General features: G+C 38.6%; 1 protein-coding gene across 1 annotated transcript in view; it reads right to left on the bottom strand.

The window, feature by feature from the left end:
- Nucleotides 1-17,474, bottom strand: part of ZNF366 (zinc finger protein 366) — a 36,500-nt gene extending 19,026 nt beyond the window's left edge. Inside the window, exons 1-5 of the mRNA XM_087885830.1 lie at nt 17,259-17,474; nt 7,608-7,711; nt 7,434-7,511; nt 5,338-5,397; nt 2,447-3,762 (exon numbers count right to left, since the gene is read on the bottom strand). Of these exons, the coding sequence (XP_087741956.1) occupies nt 2,447-3,730 (1,284 nt within the window). The 5' untranslated portion in view covers nt 3,731-3,762; nt 5,338-5,397; nt 7,434-7,511; nt 7,608-7,711; nt 17,259-17,474. The remainder of the gene's footprint in view (nt 1-2,446; nt 3,763-5,337; nt 5,398-7,433; nt 7,512-7,607; nt 7,712-17,258) is intronic.
- Nucleotides 17,475-17,821: the final 347 nt, after the last annotated feature.

Raw genomic sequence — 17,821 nt, 5'->3', positions numbered from 1 at the left:
TTATGCTGGCTGGTTTTTTTTTTTTTTTAGTTTCTGAAAAATAAACATATTAAATAAATAAGTAGAGTGTTCTCAAAAGAATAATGTGGGGTTTCAGTTTAAACTGGGGTTGCCACAAGAATAAATAAAAATAAAATTCCAAAAACTGTGAGGAAAGAGAATTATTTATTCCCAAAAGCAAAGAGGTTTGCCTATGGGGGAAGCTGCAGAAAACAGAAGAGCTGTTTTATTGGGGAGCTTGTTCTGGGTGTGTACATGCTGATTCTAAAGTGACATTTGACAGATGTGGGTGTGTGTAAGGTACATGTCATGTATGATGTTTATTCTTGTGAACATGCAGTTCCTCAGGGAGACCATTTTAATTAACTCTGTGTTTACAGACTTTCTCCTTTGATATGTGGATTAGGTCTGGATAATTTATATGGGGGTTTAAGGAAGTCTGAGTAAAAGATTTTCCCCCATTTGCTATTTTTACAAGCTGATTAGTTTCAGCTTGACTATCAATTATCCAGCGGAGACGCTGATTCCCAGTAACATGAATTCTGCTAATGTTTAAGGGAAAATGGAGACAGTGTAAGGAATAAAGTATAAAGCTTCCCACAGTACTGACAAATGTCACATATCTTTGTGCTAAAATAGCTCAAATTCTGCTCGTTTTTGTTTGCTATTATTATTATTATGAGTGCAAAGGATATGATATAAAGAAATAAAGTTTTTACTTTGGCTCAAAAGTATTTTCTAGAGTTAGAAAATAATACTGACTAATGAGAATTATTATATTATTGTCCCTAAGCTTTCGTACTTTTTTCACATGAATCCATCAATTCTACTTTAAAATTATTCTATAAACCAAAAAGAGGAGCAATTTAATTATCACTCACAATTACCTGTTTCTATAATGAATATTTATTTTAATTCAATTATTACAGAACACATTTGGAATATTATCATATCCTATGCCTGATACTCTCAAATAATTATTGTTGTTTTAATTCACAGGATCACCAATAGGAAGTACTATACAAATAGACTCACTTCTGGTGGTCAGAGCTATAATTTTTAAAATATTGTTTTCTTCTCTCTCCCTCCCTCCCTCCTTCTCCCCCTCTCCCTCTTTCCCTCTTTCCCTCCCTCCCCCCCTCCCCCTCTCTCTCCCAGATGTGACCTTGGGCAGTGTACAACTATCAAATAAATCCAAAAGATAAAAGCAATTATTATAAAAATATAGACAATCATTATAAAAAATATTTTAAAATTACAGTATACAAACCAGAGAGAAAGAAAGAAGTATAGACACTATATATCACCCATAATAGGAGAGCCACTTTAAAATGTTACCAGTTGTCAGGTCCTCCCAAGCCTAGTGACAAAATTAGATCTTGAGGGACTTTCTGAACATTAATAGGGATGGAGCTAACCTAGCTTCAGGAGGGAGAATGTTCTATAAGGCAGAGAAGGTCCACATCCTGACACCTATCAAAAGTAGGTCATTTATTATTTTATGTATTTATATCCCACCTTTATTATTTTTACAAATAACTCAAGGGAGAAAACATATGCAACACACCCTCTTTCTATTTTTCTCACAAAACCCCTGTGAGGTGAGATGGGCTAAAAGAGAGTGACTGGCTCAAGATCACACAGCTGGTTTTCATGGCCAAGGCAGAACTTGAGCTCATGGTCTTTGCAAATGGAACTTGTGAAGCATGTCCTCTCTGCTGGATCTAATGAGACATGCTCAGATCTTTTGGGTTCTGTGAGGCTTCCTACCAGAAAAGTGGGCAAAGTTGTAGCCTCAAGTGTCTTCCACATGTGATATTTATGCCACACCTGGATTGGCTGTGTTTGTGATCCAGATCATTTCTCCTGTTGGATAGCTGAGATTCACTGTGGCTCAACCACAGTGAAAAAGGAATCTATCTTTGCAAACCTTGGAATTTGGGGTCAGATGTCTTCCCTTTAAGGGAACTCTTATTTTATCTACCTTTGAGCTCCTTCACTCTCTTCCTTCCCCATAGTGGGCATGTTGCTGTGATGTTGTGCTGTGGTTTGGGGGTTTTTTGAGTTTAGGTGGCTTCTCTTTCATGAAACAATTAAAAGTACAGTCAGGTGTTTCAAAAAAATTGTCAAATAAGTGGTCTGGCATATAAAGACAGAGGATGATACTGGCCAGATGTCAACTTGTGGACATCTATTGGACAGCAGTGGCAGCAAATATGGTGTTCTTGAAATTTCAAGACTGGTTGCAGTGAGGATCATTGCTACAGAGATTGAAAGTGTTTCTGAGGTTAAGGGAGAAGTAAACATGGTAGTAATCTGGAATTGACTTCTCTGTTACTTTCAGTTTAGAAGTGCTTAAAAATATTTGCATTTTAGCAGGTTGTCAAAAAAGCATCCTGCCCCCTCCCCCAGCACAACTATTGGAGAATCCCTGGCATTAGCTTACCTTATGAGTCAAGGAATGCTGCTTCAGGTGATGTGGCTGCACAAATTCCATGCCACATTCAGTGCAAATATATGGGCGAATATCCTTGTGCTTCATCATGTGATTCTGCAGCTGACTTGGGTACTGGAATATCTTGTCACACTCGGTGCAAGTGTATTGAACAGGACCTCGGTGGGTGGTTAGGTGCCTCTTCAGTTGAGACAAAGTTGGGAAGTCAAGGCCACACTCAATGCAGATATTTTCTCTGCCGCTCTCATGCTTGGATTCATGAGCTTTCAATTCACTGGGATAGGCAAAACCCTTTCCACAAATTCTGCAGCTGTAAGGTTTAATGTCACTGTGCTGCATCATGTGTCTCTTTAGGTGGCTAGTTTGGGTGAAGGCCTTGTGACACACTTGGCACTTATGAGGTCGAGTGCCTTGATGAGTCAGCATATGGGTGTGCAGATGACTCAGCTGCTTGAAAAGCTTCCCACACCGGGAGCAAGCATGGGGCTTGATGCCACTGTGCCCCAAGATGTGAGTGACCAAGTTGTATTTGGATGTGTAAGACTTGTCACACATAGGGCACTGCCAACGTTTCTGCTCTCCTCCTACATCAATGTAATAGCTGTCATCGATCTGAATATTGACATCGACTCTTTCCACCTTTTGCTTTTGTTCAGCTTGCTCATTTAACTCAACCTTTTTGAAGGGAGGCTCCGGGGGCCTTTTCAATGGGAAAGGATTTCTAAAATGCAAATCTGAGGGCATCATAAAAGGAAACATTAAAGTAGGATGAATTTTGGGATAGTATGAATAGGGAGCCTGCAGAAAAGCAGTGGGGCCAGGCCATAGAACCTTGGGTTTTATTGGTTCTTCTTTGATGGGCTGTGTCCCAAAGTGCTCCAGAGTCCTGTAAAAGTGATAGCCAAGGTTGCAAAGGTCGATCATGTGAGCATTGTACTTTGGCTGTGTGGATTCATGCTGAAATATTGAAGGGAGGCTGGGAGAACCTCCATCAACATTTTCTTCAGGGTTCTCCAATGGAGATGTGGGATCTCCTGGAGAGACAGTGGAAGGTACTTTCATTGGCATACTTTTACGTTTACGAGATCCCCCTTCAAAAGAACTTTTGAAGTTTTCTAAGTCTGTGGGAGGGCTGTATCGAAATTGGGCAAGCTGTGTCCTGAATCCCTCACTGAGGGGCGAAGCTATATTGGCATTTACAATAGGATCCAAGCAATGAGCAAAGGAAAAGGTTTGTACATTATCCATCTTGCAATATGTGTCCTCTTTCTTCATTGCACTGAAGTTCTCCTGGATGATCTAGCTTCCTTCAAATAATAAATAACATTTTTAAAAATCAATCCTTTTCCTGCGTGCTGTTATTTGATATGACGTGTAACTGAGTGGAAACTCTTAAATAACAGTTTAACACAAAATATGGTGTTCTATCCTGTTTTGTTTGCTTTCTCTTTTTAGCCCCAGGTTTATTCTTCTAGGCCAGAAACCTGGGTTCTGTCATTTGTCAGTTTTTGTGGTTTTTTAAATGAAAAATCTGGTCAACTTTATGCAGTTGTTTATTATAGCTACTCTATGTACCATGTAACCCCACATAAAAGGATTTGGTGAACTCTTCATTAAAAATGAGAATGAGCCATGGTTGATAAGGGCTACTTCTGCTGTTCCACAATGGCAGCATTTAGACATGCTTTTCAATGTCAAAAGAGTTCATACATGCTCAACTTCCTGTTCATTAAGATAATAGAATTGGAAATAACTGTTTAGGCCACCACTCTGCTCCTAAATCCATGCTGTATATTCCTTTTGGGTCAAGAACCACTCTTAGGCTCTGACTACTATCCTAGGGACACGGTGGAAAGGGTGTGGCAGTCCTAAACAAAATGCCCAAATGCCATTTGATTGAATTAAATGTCAATTGCAATTAAGTTAATTAAATATAGTTCATATGGCTATTAGCAAGCACTTGATACTTTGTCTTACCCCATCAGTTAAAACTCAGTATTCAATGGCAAAATATTGCTTAGCACATTGTAAGGCGCCCTGAGTCTCCGGAGAAGGGTGGCATATAAATCAATTTTTTTTTAAAAAATGTCTCTGGGGAGGTGGGGGGAGTCATACTCAAAATATCCTAGGTGGTCAGTTGCAATTTGCCTTAATTACTAAGCTGTTTAACTGGTTTGTTAGCTGGTGGATTAGTTAGTAATGCTAGTTTCAGAGAAAGTAAGGCATGTCCTGGAACCTGTTAAGTTTAATACTTAGCCAGTTATTTGCTTTGCATGCAGAACATTTTAAGATCTGCAATCTCCAGATAAAACTTGGGGAAACCTCTCTTGGAACCCCCTTAAGATCTGCCATTACATTAAGTGGGTTGCTTTTGGTCTTTGAGTGGTAGAAGAGTAGAAGGTCACAGTCCCAAAAAATAGGAATGATCAAAATTAAAAATTGGGCCGAGCAGGGAAGAAACAATACTGTCAAATAAATGGCATTCATACCATGTGTTTATTCCCCATGTATGTCATTATTTCTACTTTTTTTCTATCACTGTAACATTTACAATTTAGTGATTTTGGGAAGGACCATATGTACCAAAAGTTTGATTCAGTGAAAGGTAATTTCCTACGTGCCTAAGTATTGATTTTGCAGGCTCTTACCAACTGCAGAAACTAGCAAGCAGACAATGAAAGATTGGTGCTGTGTGCTTCTACTGGTGCCCTGAATTTAGGACCTTTGGGTATTCTTTTCAGTGCTATTCTCTGCCCAACAAATTAATTCAGGCCTTTTTATCCATTAGTTATTTAGTCTCTTTTATAATGTTTGTTCAATAAATGTGCAACAAATACATAACCCTTAGATTTAAAGATCAATAATGCAGCATCTGTACTCACATTAAATCATCACCTTTGGGCCAAATGGGCTTTGAATGCATCTGCATGAGCTCTAGACATCTGTGCATAAGAGACAGAGAAAAGAATGATCATTCTTTAAATATGTCATGGTAGAGATAGAAATGTATACATTCAAGATTCCATACTGGTTTCTAGTGCATAACTGTGGGGGGAAAGATTTGAGGTCACTGTTGTTTAGAGATGACAGACAGATGAGGTACATAGCTACCTAACTAAAATAGCTAGTTAATTAACTAGTTAGAGACAGGGACGGGAGAGGGGGAGAGGGAGATTGGGAGGAAGGGAGGGAGAGAGAGAGATTAAAATGTTAAACAACCTTACAAAGGTAGTGTACCATATGGATGCCCTTTGTTGAATTGGAAGTTATAATATGTAAACCTGCTCTACTATGTATATAACTTCTTATGCCAAGGAACAAACCTGATGTGATTACCGCAACCAAAGATTCTCACCATTGTACCATGATTCTGAAATAGATACTGTATTTGCTTCCACTTAGTATACGTCCATACTAAATTGGTGCTTTTATAGAAGAGAGCATATTATTTTTCTTACTCTTTATTATGTTATTATCTACCCCAATATACAGCTAGAGGACAAAGTCTGAGAAATTTTATGGGCTCTCGGCATACTTGTCATTAATTCTATTCTTTACACAGTATTAGAAAATAGAGACTAAAAACAGTTTGGTGTAGTAGTTAAGGCATCAAGATAGACACCGGGAGACTGGAATTTTAGTCCTGTCTTAGGCACAAAGCCAGACAGATGTCCTTGGGTAACCCTAGGAAAAAAGCAATGGCAAAACATCCAAAAATCTTGACAAGAAAATGGCGGGACTTGTCCCAGCAGTCACCAGGATTTGGTGAGTTTGTTAGCATATTTTCTCTGCCATGTTAACTTTGGGGCAAACCCTTAAGTTCTGTCCTTTGGGCTGACAGGCCCCCACCCCCCATCCAAATCAATGTTTTCTACAGTTGCTTTCTGAGATGGAAAGAGAAAGAAAGAGATGGCAATCTCCACTCAAAGTGAAGTCCCTAATAGTATATAGTTTAGCCCAGGGGTGGGTTCTAAAATTTTTTACTACCAGTTCTGTAGGCGTGGCTTATTTTGTGGGCGTGGCTTGATGGTCATGTGACAATTCTTTAGGATTTAGCAGAGGTACTGGTCTACCAGGCTTTTAACTGCTTGCAGAGCTGTACCGGTCTACCCATTTATTTTTGCAGGCACTGATCTACTCATTTATTTTTGCAGGCACTGGTCTACTCATTTATTTTTGCAGGCACTGGTCTACTCATATATTTTTGCAGGCTCTGGTCTATTCATTTGTTTTTGGAGGCACTGGTCTACCACCAAACTGCCTTTTACCACTGATCAGCTGTAGGGCGGCCCTTTGAAGCCCCGCAGCAAGAGTTTAAACATTTTTTTTCTTTATAGCCCATTAGCTGGGACTCAGGAGGCAGCAATAGATTGGGGGTGGGGCCAAATAAAAGATAAGAATAACGCGGGGGGCAGGGGGCAGAACCGGTCCGGTGACATCATATCGTCACCACTATCAGCTCAGCAGAATCAGGCCGAACCAAGAGGAACCCACCACTGGTTTAACCCTTCAAGACTGCAGGTTAATGTGTTTATCTCTGCATGTTGCATATTGTTAGAGAGAAGTGCAAAATGAGGAATGGCTTTTGTGAATTTTGAGCTGTTTTTAACTTTGTGTGGTTTGTCATACTTTTAAAAAAATAGCATCATCCACATTAAACTTTAATTTATTCTAAACTATGCGCAACGGAACAGAAGTGGGAATAGCAGTTGACTTCAGCATGAATCACATTTACCTTGGATGACAAGAAGTAAATGTTGTTACATCTACACTGGTTCCCAGTTATCTTAACTGCTGCCAGTTTAATGTTTTATTATGCTTTTTCAAAAGAAAAGGTAATTATTTATCATCTTTAGAGGATTGGAACTCCATTCTCTCCTTCTGTACACAACGTTCTTATTTCTAAGTGTAGGAAGTAAGCGTTAAATACTAAAAATGCTGCCAAGTGCAATAGCAAGAGAAGACCAGCTTCCTGTACCTTGAATAGTGAGCAGTGCGATCAACAGCTTTTCTTACGCTTCTTGATAAGATCATATCTCCAAAATCTTTATCTGCACTAGAACGATTTAAAGTACAAGAGTCCATGCTGTGATCTTTTGTTTCAAGTTTTTTGAAGTATACAGAAGAGGAATCTTTTTTCTATATTACTTACTACTATGAGAAATCAAACATTATGTGACATTGCAATCCTGCTGTCCATTTCGCACGAAATTCAGTGTCATTTAATTCTAAAGCCATCACTCAATACACTTTAGCCTAAACCAAGCATAAAGGAGATATCAATTGTAGTAAATTATTTCCATGAAGGCAAAGTCAATACTGAATCACTGTGACTTTTGACAAATGAAGGCATATATATGTGTCCCATGATAATGTTGCAGGACCCAATCTGGATCAGTCATAGGAACAAGAGGTTTAGTTTTCCAAGCTTTCAGGCTTGTGTTAGAGCCATCCTCAGAGAACTTCTCTCTACCAGAATGCGCCACACACATTCCGGTAGAGAGAAGTTCTCTGAGGATGGGCTCCAGCATGAGTCCAAAAGCTCGAAAGACTAAACCAGAGGTCTTCAAATTTGGCAGCTTTAAGACTTGTGGACTTCAACTCCCAAAATTCTCCAGCCAGCCTAGCTGAAGTCCACAAGTCTTAAAGCTGCCAAGTTTGAAGACCTCTAGACTAAACCTCTGGTTCCGGTAATGGACCCAGATTGAGTCCTGCAAGCATGACATTTTTTGAGGATGTTTTAAGGGTGATAGATGTGAGGATCTTGAGTAGACTCCTCTTTTTGCTGCCTTGAGCTTCCAGACAAACAGCAGAACACAAATAGCATTGCACAAATAACATTAAGTGTATGCTACCACAATCTGTACATTTGTTTAATATAAAATAAAAGAAAAAAAAGAGACAGTTCGGTGTAGCGTACCAGGCTAGAAACCAGGAGACCATGAGTTCTAGTCATGACTTAAGCACAAAGCCAGCTGGGTGATCTTGGGCCATTCACATATTGTTAGCACTAGCAGGCAGGCAATAGCGAACTGTTTCTGAAAATCTTGCCAAGAAAACCACAGGGCCTTATCCAGGCAGTTGCTAGGAGTCAAGACTGATTTATCCTCAAATAAACAAATAAACTGCATTATGGTTTAATAGGGGGTGAAAGCAGGGGTGGGTTCTACTAACCTTTACTACCGGTTTCCAGTGGGGCCGCGCAAGCGCAGAAGCTTCTGCGCATGCACAGAAGCATTTTGATGATGTTGGGGTCGGTGGGCGGAGCCTCCTGACGCTTTTACTACCGGGTCTATAGAACCAGTGAGAACCGGAGGCAACCCACCACTTGGTGAAAGAGATCTGAATCTGGAGATTCATGCTCTCATTTCTGTTGCTGAACTTAACATTCTCTATTCATTTGTATTTGACATTGCATAAAATAACATACATCCTCTATCTTCTTTCTGCGGCTGTTGTTTGAAACAGATTAAATCATGCACTAAATACATAATTCAAAATAAATAGCTGCTGGACAGGGAATGGAGCCTTTCTGTATCTCCCTCAAATTTCAGGAAATAAAAAAATGCATTCTTTATTATTAAGTAATAAATATCATAATGTAAATTATTAAACTAATATTTTGCTACATATTCAAATCTGACAAATATACAAAATTTAAGCAGAACCTTCCTTTTTTCCCCCCCATCTCATCTATTTGCATAAAAGTAATGGCACTGTTCCTAAAACATGCTTCCTTAAAAAAACGAATTTGTATTGTAAATTGTGTAAAGCATGATGAACAAGGGAAACTAATGTGACCAAAGTGGCAGGGATGACAAATAGCTTGATATTGGTAGCATTGTTTCATAAGAGAAATTGTTAATCCCTTTCCCAGCAGAATCGAATGGAACAAGAGGGTGGGCTAATGTGGGGTGATGGTGAAAATAGCTAATGTTGTGGTACCATGTGCAATCAATCACGTAAAGGAGTATAGCTTTGATTATGTGGTCACAGCTGCCATCTTGACTTTTTGTACCCCCACCTTCCATTCTGACATAGGGGATGTATTTTTTTGTTTGGAAATCCTTTTCAATTTTGAAAATATCTCTGCCAGTCTCCAAAAAGAATCTCAGTCATTTTGTGCAAGATACGGACAAATGATGTAACGCTCTTAACTGTAAGGGCAAAATAGTTCCAGAATTGGAACTGAGACACTAGCTACCTATTTCAAAGAGATTTCTACTCTCCACAGCCCCTGGAACGTTTGTCAGGAGTTCTAGGTTTACAGAAATTAATAGTAATATTAGCACTGCTAATAAGAACCTGTCAGGCGCAAAGAACCAGAACAACTTAGTGAATAGGCCAAAGTAGTTTCTTTATTGTTATTCTTCTATTTACAAGAATCTCACCAGGCTAACTGCATTCTTTTGGGAACAGGCAGATAAAGGCTTCAAGCGTCTGGCCTCTGTCACTTCCTCCCATGGAGCAACTCCAAGCTAGATTGCCTTTTTACATTGCCCCTCTTGTCTGGCTATAAATTCCACCACAGAACCCATAATCCTGAATGGACATATCCTGCATCCATTTAAACAAATTAAAATTTCTATTCTTGTTTCACCTCAACTCAGCCTGCGAATGTATGAACCTAAGAATTCTATTTTCTTTTCAATAATCCAGATGTTGCTGCGCCACCAAGAGCCTTGGTGGCACAGCAGACTAAAGCACTGTTAAGTAACACCAGCTGCCTGCAATTACTGCAAGTTCAAATCTCACCAGGCTCAAGGTTGACTCAGCCTTCCATCCTTTCGAGGTAGGTAAAATGAGGACCCGGTTTGTGGGGGCAATAAGCTGACTTTGTATAAAAAAGAACACCGCTTAGAGGGGGCCCGAAAGCCCTACTAAGCAGGTATATACAAAAGTATGAAGGCTATTGCTTAACGCATTGTAAGCCGCCCTGAGTCTCTAGAAAAGGGCGGCATATAAATCGAACCAATAAAATAAATAAATAAATAAATAAATAAATAAATAAATAAATAAATAAATAAATAAATGTGGTCTGCTCAAGTTTTCCAACTTCTGACTGTAGCCCAGTGTTAGAATTCCTGATGTCTTCCCATCCTAATATTAATGAAGTCTGAAGCTGCTTTACTTCACAACATAGGCCAAGTTAGCCAGATGTTGTCCTGAGCTTTTCTTTAAAAAATAGAAAATTCTTCCAGCAAGGGCTAGGTGGTAAAGATGACAGCAAAGTTACTATTTTACCTAAAGAAATAAGAATAATTGCAAATATGTACATTCATTAGGTATGTGTTATCATATTGAAGTGTGTTCTGCATTAGCAGCCATAACAATATTGGCACCAGTCACTAGGATGCCCCAAAAGTTCAAGGCTTAACTTACTGCTGTTAGATAAGAAATATTACTAGATGACAGTTATACTGCATTCTTCCTACTAGTAATTCTAAATCTGATTTGATCAGAAACTTAACTCTTTTTAGCCATTTAGCTACTGTACATAAGGGCTGAAAAAGTCAAAAGGAGGGGGATGTACAGGTAATCCTTGTTTAGTGACCCTAATTGGGACCAGCAACTCAGTCATTAAATGGAGCAGTATCTATCCTGATTGTACTTATAATTTTATTTCAGCTTGCTTTGCTTTATAGAGCTATGAAAATTGTAACAGCAAAGATTCATCATAAAATTATTTTTTCATAACTGTGAACAGTCAATAAACAAGGCAGTTGGTAAATAAGGACCACCTGTAATCCTAAATGCTTTGTAAGTCAGTTGACCAAACATCCTTTATTATGACAAACCTGATACACTGGAGTTCCTGATTATGGCAAAATCTCAGGTGAATTTGCACCCAATGTATGAACATCCGTGGAGGACATGGGCCTTATCATTGCCTCTCCCGTATACTTTATACTTTAATGCATGCATGGATCTTATAGCAAGACAAGAAAAACGGACAAAGTAATAACTCAACAATGTGTCTAAATCTCTGAAAAGTATTTACATGAAGCATTATAAGCCTATTTGAGCCCCCATGGCAACTTAGTCTGTATTGTCTTAAACTGCAGGTAAGGTAGTCCTTATTCAGTGACCATAAATGGGATTAGCAACTTGATTGTTAAGCAAAGCAGTGGCTAAGTGAATCAGCTGCTATGCTTATGATTTTACTTCAACTTTCCTTTGCTTTAAAAGCTGCCAATAATCATTATCTTGAATGAATTGAAAGTAGCAACAGAGTCAACCTCTCAGCCATGTCTTAGATGTGCACGTAGGAAGGCTAACATCTCAGTTCTCTATGGGAAATTACCCTCAGGTATTGATTCGGCTATAGCATAAAGTATTTTCCCAGCATAAATCACTTCCTTTTTTCTTTTACTTTATATATGTTACTAAACTGGAAGTGAAAATCTGACAACCCTTTTAAAGTTTGACATAGAACACGGTCAAATTTATATGAGATGTATAACTACTTTGGCAATTCAATAATCACATGAATTTGGGCTCTGCAGAGCTTCAAATTTAGAGGGGAAAAGGATGTTTTAGAACAGGGGACCTCAACCCTGGGTCCATGACCGGCATGCCAGAAACCGGTCCATGGAAACAAGCGAAACCCCATCTGCAGAATGCAGGCAGCACATGATACCATGCTCCCTCTGGTCCTCGGAAAAACCTCTCTCCATGGAACCGGTCCCTGGTGCCAAAAGACTGGGGGCCACTGTTTTAGAACATATTGAGCATATTAGGACTCCCAGACCATCTGTCTGCAACTCTTTAAATTAGTTGCTTCTTTTTCTGGAATTGCCTGGTGACCCTCAACAAATAGACTATTTCCTATTCATACAATGTATTTTGGTCATCTATGAAGAATGAATTATAGGCAGACACAGAAATGATTCATCTCTAACCACAATTCAAAGCAAAGGAATGTTTCTAATGTTTCCTTGAAGTAGAATTTATTTTTTGTGATGATTCCATATAGCCAAGTTCAAGAGATGGAAAATTACTGCTCTCACTCTCAACCAACTTCATCCTATCCTTATATAGCCATAGTTATGAAGACAATTCCGAGTAAGGACAATAGATACTGTCCTCATTTGACACTTCAATATCATATATCAAGGACATGATCCCCACTGTGTTGCTTGCAAGTATTATCCCAGCTAAGGGGATAAAAAGAGTTACCTTTTAGGAAATCAGGGAAATTCCAAATTTAAAAAAGTATAAAACCATGACAGGAAAACAAACAATCATAAACAGATAGTAAACAGAAACTTGGAAATATGAACAACAAAATATTCATTATTCCTCCACCCATCCGGTGTCCCTTTTATATGGAAGATTTTTGCCTATGTTTTACAGTATACGTTTCATTTCTACAAGGAGCTCGTGTACTGTGTGATGTAATTTCCAGATTTATGTAGCAACTTGGGAAACTCTGAGGAAGACTAAAGCCACATCCACAGAACTCTTCTGCTGTGGCATAAGGACAGCTCACTTAACATTCGCGGAAAGCATGACTGTACTTCACACTGCAGCAGCCATCCTGTACCAGCTAGGCACTCAGGGTGCGCCAAAGTCTAGCTGAGGCACTCCAATTATGAAAACAGTTTTTTCCCTCTTGCTATGGCATAGTGTCAGCTATGTCAACACTGAGATGCACATGGAAGCAGAGGTTAGCCTTGTGGCCATGTCACTCCACACACCAGGTCTGTTATAAGACTACTCCTTCTCACGTAGACCATATATATCACTTTTGTCCATCATTCGCTGATTATAATTGTGACTTGATTGCCTATCTCTGATCTCCATGTATCATCATTGCCAATGTTTAAGAAAGCTCCTCCTCTTAAATATTTCTGGATCGGGACTCTTTACGCACGGTCACTCATGCCCTTGTCACCTCCCGCCTGGACTATTGCAACGCTCTCTACATGGGGCTCCCCTTGAGGAGCACCCGGAGGCTCCAACTGGCGCAGAGTGCGGCCGCGCGGGTGGTAATGGGAGCGACATGGCGTTCCCATGTAACACCTCTCCTGCGCGAGCTGCACTGGCTCCCGGTGGTCTTCCGGGTGCGCTTCAAGGTTTTGGTTACCACCTTTAAAGCGCTCCATGGCTTAGGACCCGGGTACTTGCGGGACCGCCTACTACCACCAATAGCCTCCCACCGGCCGGTACGCTCCCATAGAGAGGGGCTCCTCCGGGTGCCGTCAGCCAAACAATGCCGACTGGCGGCCCCCAGGGGGAGAGCCTTCTCTGTGGGGGCACCTACTATCTGGAACGAGCTCCCCCCAGAGATACGGAGGATCCCGGATCTGCGCACCTTCCGCCGCGCCTTAAAGACCTTACCATTTCACCAGGCCGGCCTGGCCTAATTTTCCCCCTCTTTTATAAAAGATTTTTAAAATTTTAAATATTTTTTAGTATTTATATATTCAATTTTAAATTGGTTTTAAAAGTTTGGGGTTTTAAATTTGTCGGGGCCAAAATTATTTAATTTGATTTTATTCTATTTTTTAAATTTTGTATTGTATGTGTTTTTATTGTTTGGCTGTGCACCGCCCTGAGTCCTTCGGGAGTAGGGCGGTATAGAAATCTAATAAATAATAATAAAATAATTATTATTATTCACAATCAGGATTTGTCTGAATTTTTGCAGTCCAGATTTGGTAACCCTAAAGAAGACTCCAATGATATAATGATATAGTCTCTTCATACTCTGATGCAGATCTATCGCTCACCAACATGACTAATTCAGGGGAAGTGAAACCTAGAGGAGAAGGTAATTACTTACATGGATCTTCAGAGAATTTACTAAAACATCTGCCAATTTAACCCCAAATGTGGTTCTCCCTTTTATGAAAATTCATCTACTTCTTGGTTTATCTTCCTCTTCCTTTAAGCAGTATCTTCTTCTTTCTGTTTAATGGATTCATTTCAGGGTTGACTCAAGGCCAAATTATTTAAAATAGACTCTTTACTACAGTTCTGCATAGGTCCAGGAATACACTAGCTGATCATGATTTTAAATAGGAGGATTGTTAGAGGTTTTATCATTAACAGTGTGAGTTTTCAGAGAATTGTCACCATCATCTTCTTGTAATCATTTTAAGAATGCTTTATTGTGTTATTTTTCAAACTGTTCATTACTTTATGACTCGTTAACAAGGAATATGCGGGCTAGAAATTGTATTGATAAATAACCATAATCAAGGACATTGGGAATTACCACTGCTCTGGTTTATACATTGTGCTAAACTGTATTTTGCTTAAGCCTAATTTACTGAATAAGTTTTAATCAGCTGGGTTCATCCAATATGTAAAGACCAACTCTCCAAGCAGCATTAACTATAGTGTGCAAATCCAAGAAAGCACTACCTTTCAAAATTACTATAAATTAACTGCAAGGTAACATTGTTTCAAAGAGCCTTTCCAATTTGCTGAATGATTAAATATTGCATATAATACTGAACATTCTCTCTCTCTGCTATTTGACATGGCTTGGTATTTTGGACTTTATTTTAATTAATATTTATATACTGTATTTTTATCGCTCATTTAATACTTTTCAATGTTTGCTCATTATTTGACTTATAATTTTGCATTTTTGAGCTGTTAAAGGTACGAAGGCATGATAGCACATCTTTAAGCAAAGAAGCACACCAAACTGCCTGAAGAAGTTACTTTTTTCCTTATAACATAGTAATTGAACGTTTTATTTTATTTCTATTCTGATTGTCATTAAATTATCAATTCTCATTCTAAAACAACCTTCAGAATGAATCACTTGAAGCACTAACTACAAGAATATTTTTTTTACTTTATATTTAAATATGACAAATATAAAATATGATCTAAAAATTAACATTACTCTTTACAGATTAAGCACTGACCCATATATGAACTTTTCCAAAAATTACTGTTATTTTGAATTATGCTTCAGGTCGTAATATTTCTGAGAATGTTAACTTCTCCTGTATCGCTTACCTCAACCAGAGGAAATTTCATTAGAAAGACAGCGAATAAGTCCATCAATTAGATAGGCATACATACCTTTGAAAATTCCAACAAATATGTTAAAGCATTGTAGATAATAGAAAGTTGCATATGATGTCATATGTGAAAAAAACCCTCCCACTTTGCCATGGACTTGATTTTAGTCCCAAACTTCAGGGAGGTTTATTTATTTATTTTAAAATATTTCTATATTTGCTCATGGAAGAGCAAAACTCTTCTATGGGGTATGAAATAAAAGAAACAAAGAATTAATAAAACTAACATTAAAACAAACATCCAGCAAAGCCCTTGTTAAAAATGCACAGAAGTCACAGTTCAGATAAAATTTCAGTCAGAACAATCAGATGCATTCTTGTTGTGAATAAAATGTTTTTAAAGTCTTTCTTGAAAATTGGCAGTTACGAATGCTTGACAAACTTCAGACAACAAAATATGAAAAGGATTCTGGAAAAGGACTAATTTTAGTAGCACAGGTTTAGTTAAGACCAGAAAGTCTGGGCTATAAAAATCTAGACAATCACTAAGTAGTAAGTGTGGAGTTAAAGTTTTCTTGTCTCTCTTTGCTTAGTGGCAATTCAGACTTTTGCAGCCCAATTCTGATATCCCCAAATATCATAGTACATAGTGCACAGTACAATTCTATGTATGTTTCTTCAGAATTGTTGCAATTGGTTCAACAATGCTTAACCTATACAGGATTGGAGCTTGAGGAAGAGGGCTCTTCACTTAAAATATTGAGGCTGGTAACAACATGTCCTTATTGAGAAATAACCCCAATTTTGTAGAATGGAATGCATTTCTAAAATGTCTAAATATTATATAATTCCCAGACAGCTTAGATGTGAGAAAAACTTGGTCTTCGGTATACGATTAATACTTCACATTTAAACCACCAATGCTCTGCCTGCAGAATGAGGGAAAGGAAAGGAAAGGAAAGGAAAGGAAAGGAAAGGAAAGGAAAGGAAAGGAAAGGAAAGGAAAGGAAAGGAAAGGAAAGGAAAGGAAAGGAAAGGAAGTTACTGCACCTCAGTGTGAAAGTAAGGCTTACTCCTAGGTGTCTCGGCGTATAACTAAAACTTAAAATACAGCTAAAATTGCAGTCAGCAAGATACTGGGAGGATACAATACATGACTCAACAGAACAAACCTTGTAACTAGAATTTACTTAACAGAAATGTTGCCTAGATTTTGGTGTGTTTGTTTATAAAACAGCTCCCAGAATCTTTTGCTGCTTATGATGCAAAGTGGTTGGTCCATTGGTATTGTACACTTTCAGGAAAGAGAGCACTTGAGATATTAACAGTTTATACACAAGGCACTGTTCATATAATTATAGTCTCCACCTTCTGCTTAAAAATAGAAGATTTTAAAGAGATCATTCAGGCCCCTGTGCAGCCCAGGCTAAATGAATTAGCTACTAAGGGCCACAAGCAAGTGCATTTCTCGGATGAATTATTTTGAGATTTCATGAGGATCTGAAGCATGTCATTCGCATCAGGAAATGCACTAAAACAAAAAGGATCGCAGCTTTTAGGATGCACTAAAAATGTTTACTACAGTTGTAAAAATTGTCACCTCTTTCTTAAATTTCAGACTGTTTGATCTGGCATCTAGAAAATGGAGTACTGCATAGTTAATTGTAGAATGCACACATGCATACATAAACACGCATACTAAGCTCTTGCCAAATTGAATTGCTTGGGACCCACAAAGAAGCATGTATTTGATCTTTCAACTTTCATTTATTAATAGTTTACATGCTGCCTTAAGAAATTGTGGAAGGTTAACTTACCAGGTGCTGACCCGACAGTGGTAGTGACCCAATGCTTGTAATTGCTGCCTAATTGGCAAAGTTGTCACTTCTCGTGTGGCAGCTGCAGTGCATTTAGAAAACGTGGAGGGACAGTGTTCCAAATGACTTAAGAAAGAGAACAGGAACAATCACTTCATTCTGTTTTTTTTCTTCTTTTCTCAGATGAGTTCTGTACCTTCAGAAAGAAGGAAGGAAGGGAGGGGAGAGGAAGTCAACAACCCTTAGCTTTCCTGCAAAAAAATAAGGAAACGGCAGATAGCCATCTCGTTTTCTCAAAATGTTTGGAAAAATAAACCAAAGGAAAAGAAATTCCTCAAGTATTATATCTTTATGATGGATTTCATAGGGTGAAATTTATAATTCAATGGGTGGAATGTCATCAAAACAAACACAATGTTCCGAATACAGAGCCTTGTTTTGGGAGTCAGATGCCCGTATCTGCAAAATGCTGCTTGCTTAAGAATATAAACAACGAGAAAGAGAGAGATGCGTCAGCCCCTCCACCTTTCCTACACACAGTTGGAATACCATTCTCAGTATCC

This window comes from Pantherophis guttatus, chromosome 2, assembly GCF_059756535.1.
Source record: "Pantherophis guttatus breed Tessera chromosome 2, ASM5975653v1, whole genome shotgun sequence".
Taxonomy (NCBI): Eukaryota; Metazoa; Chordata; class Lepidosauria; order Squamata; family Colubridae; genus Pantherophis; species Pantherophis guttatus.
This window is presented reverse-complemented; position numbering and strand designations above follow the sequence as displayed.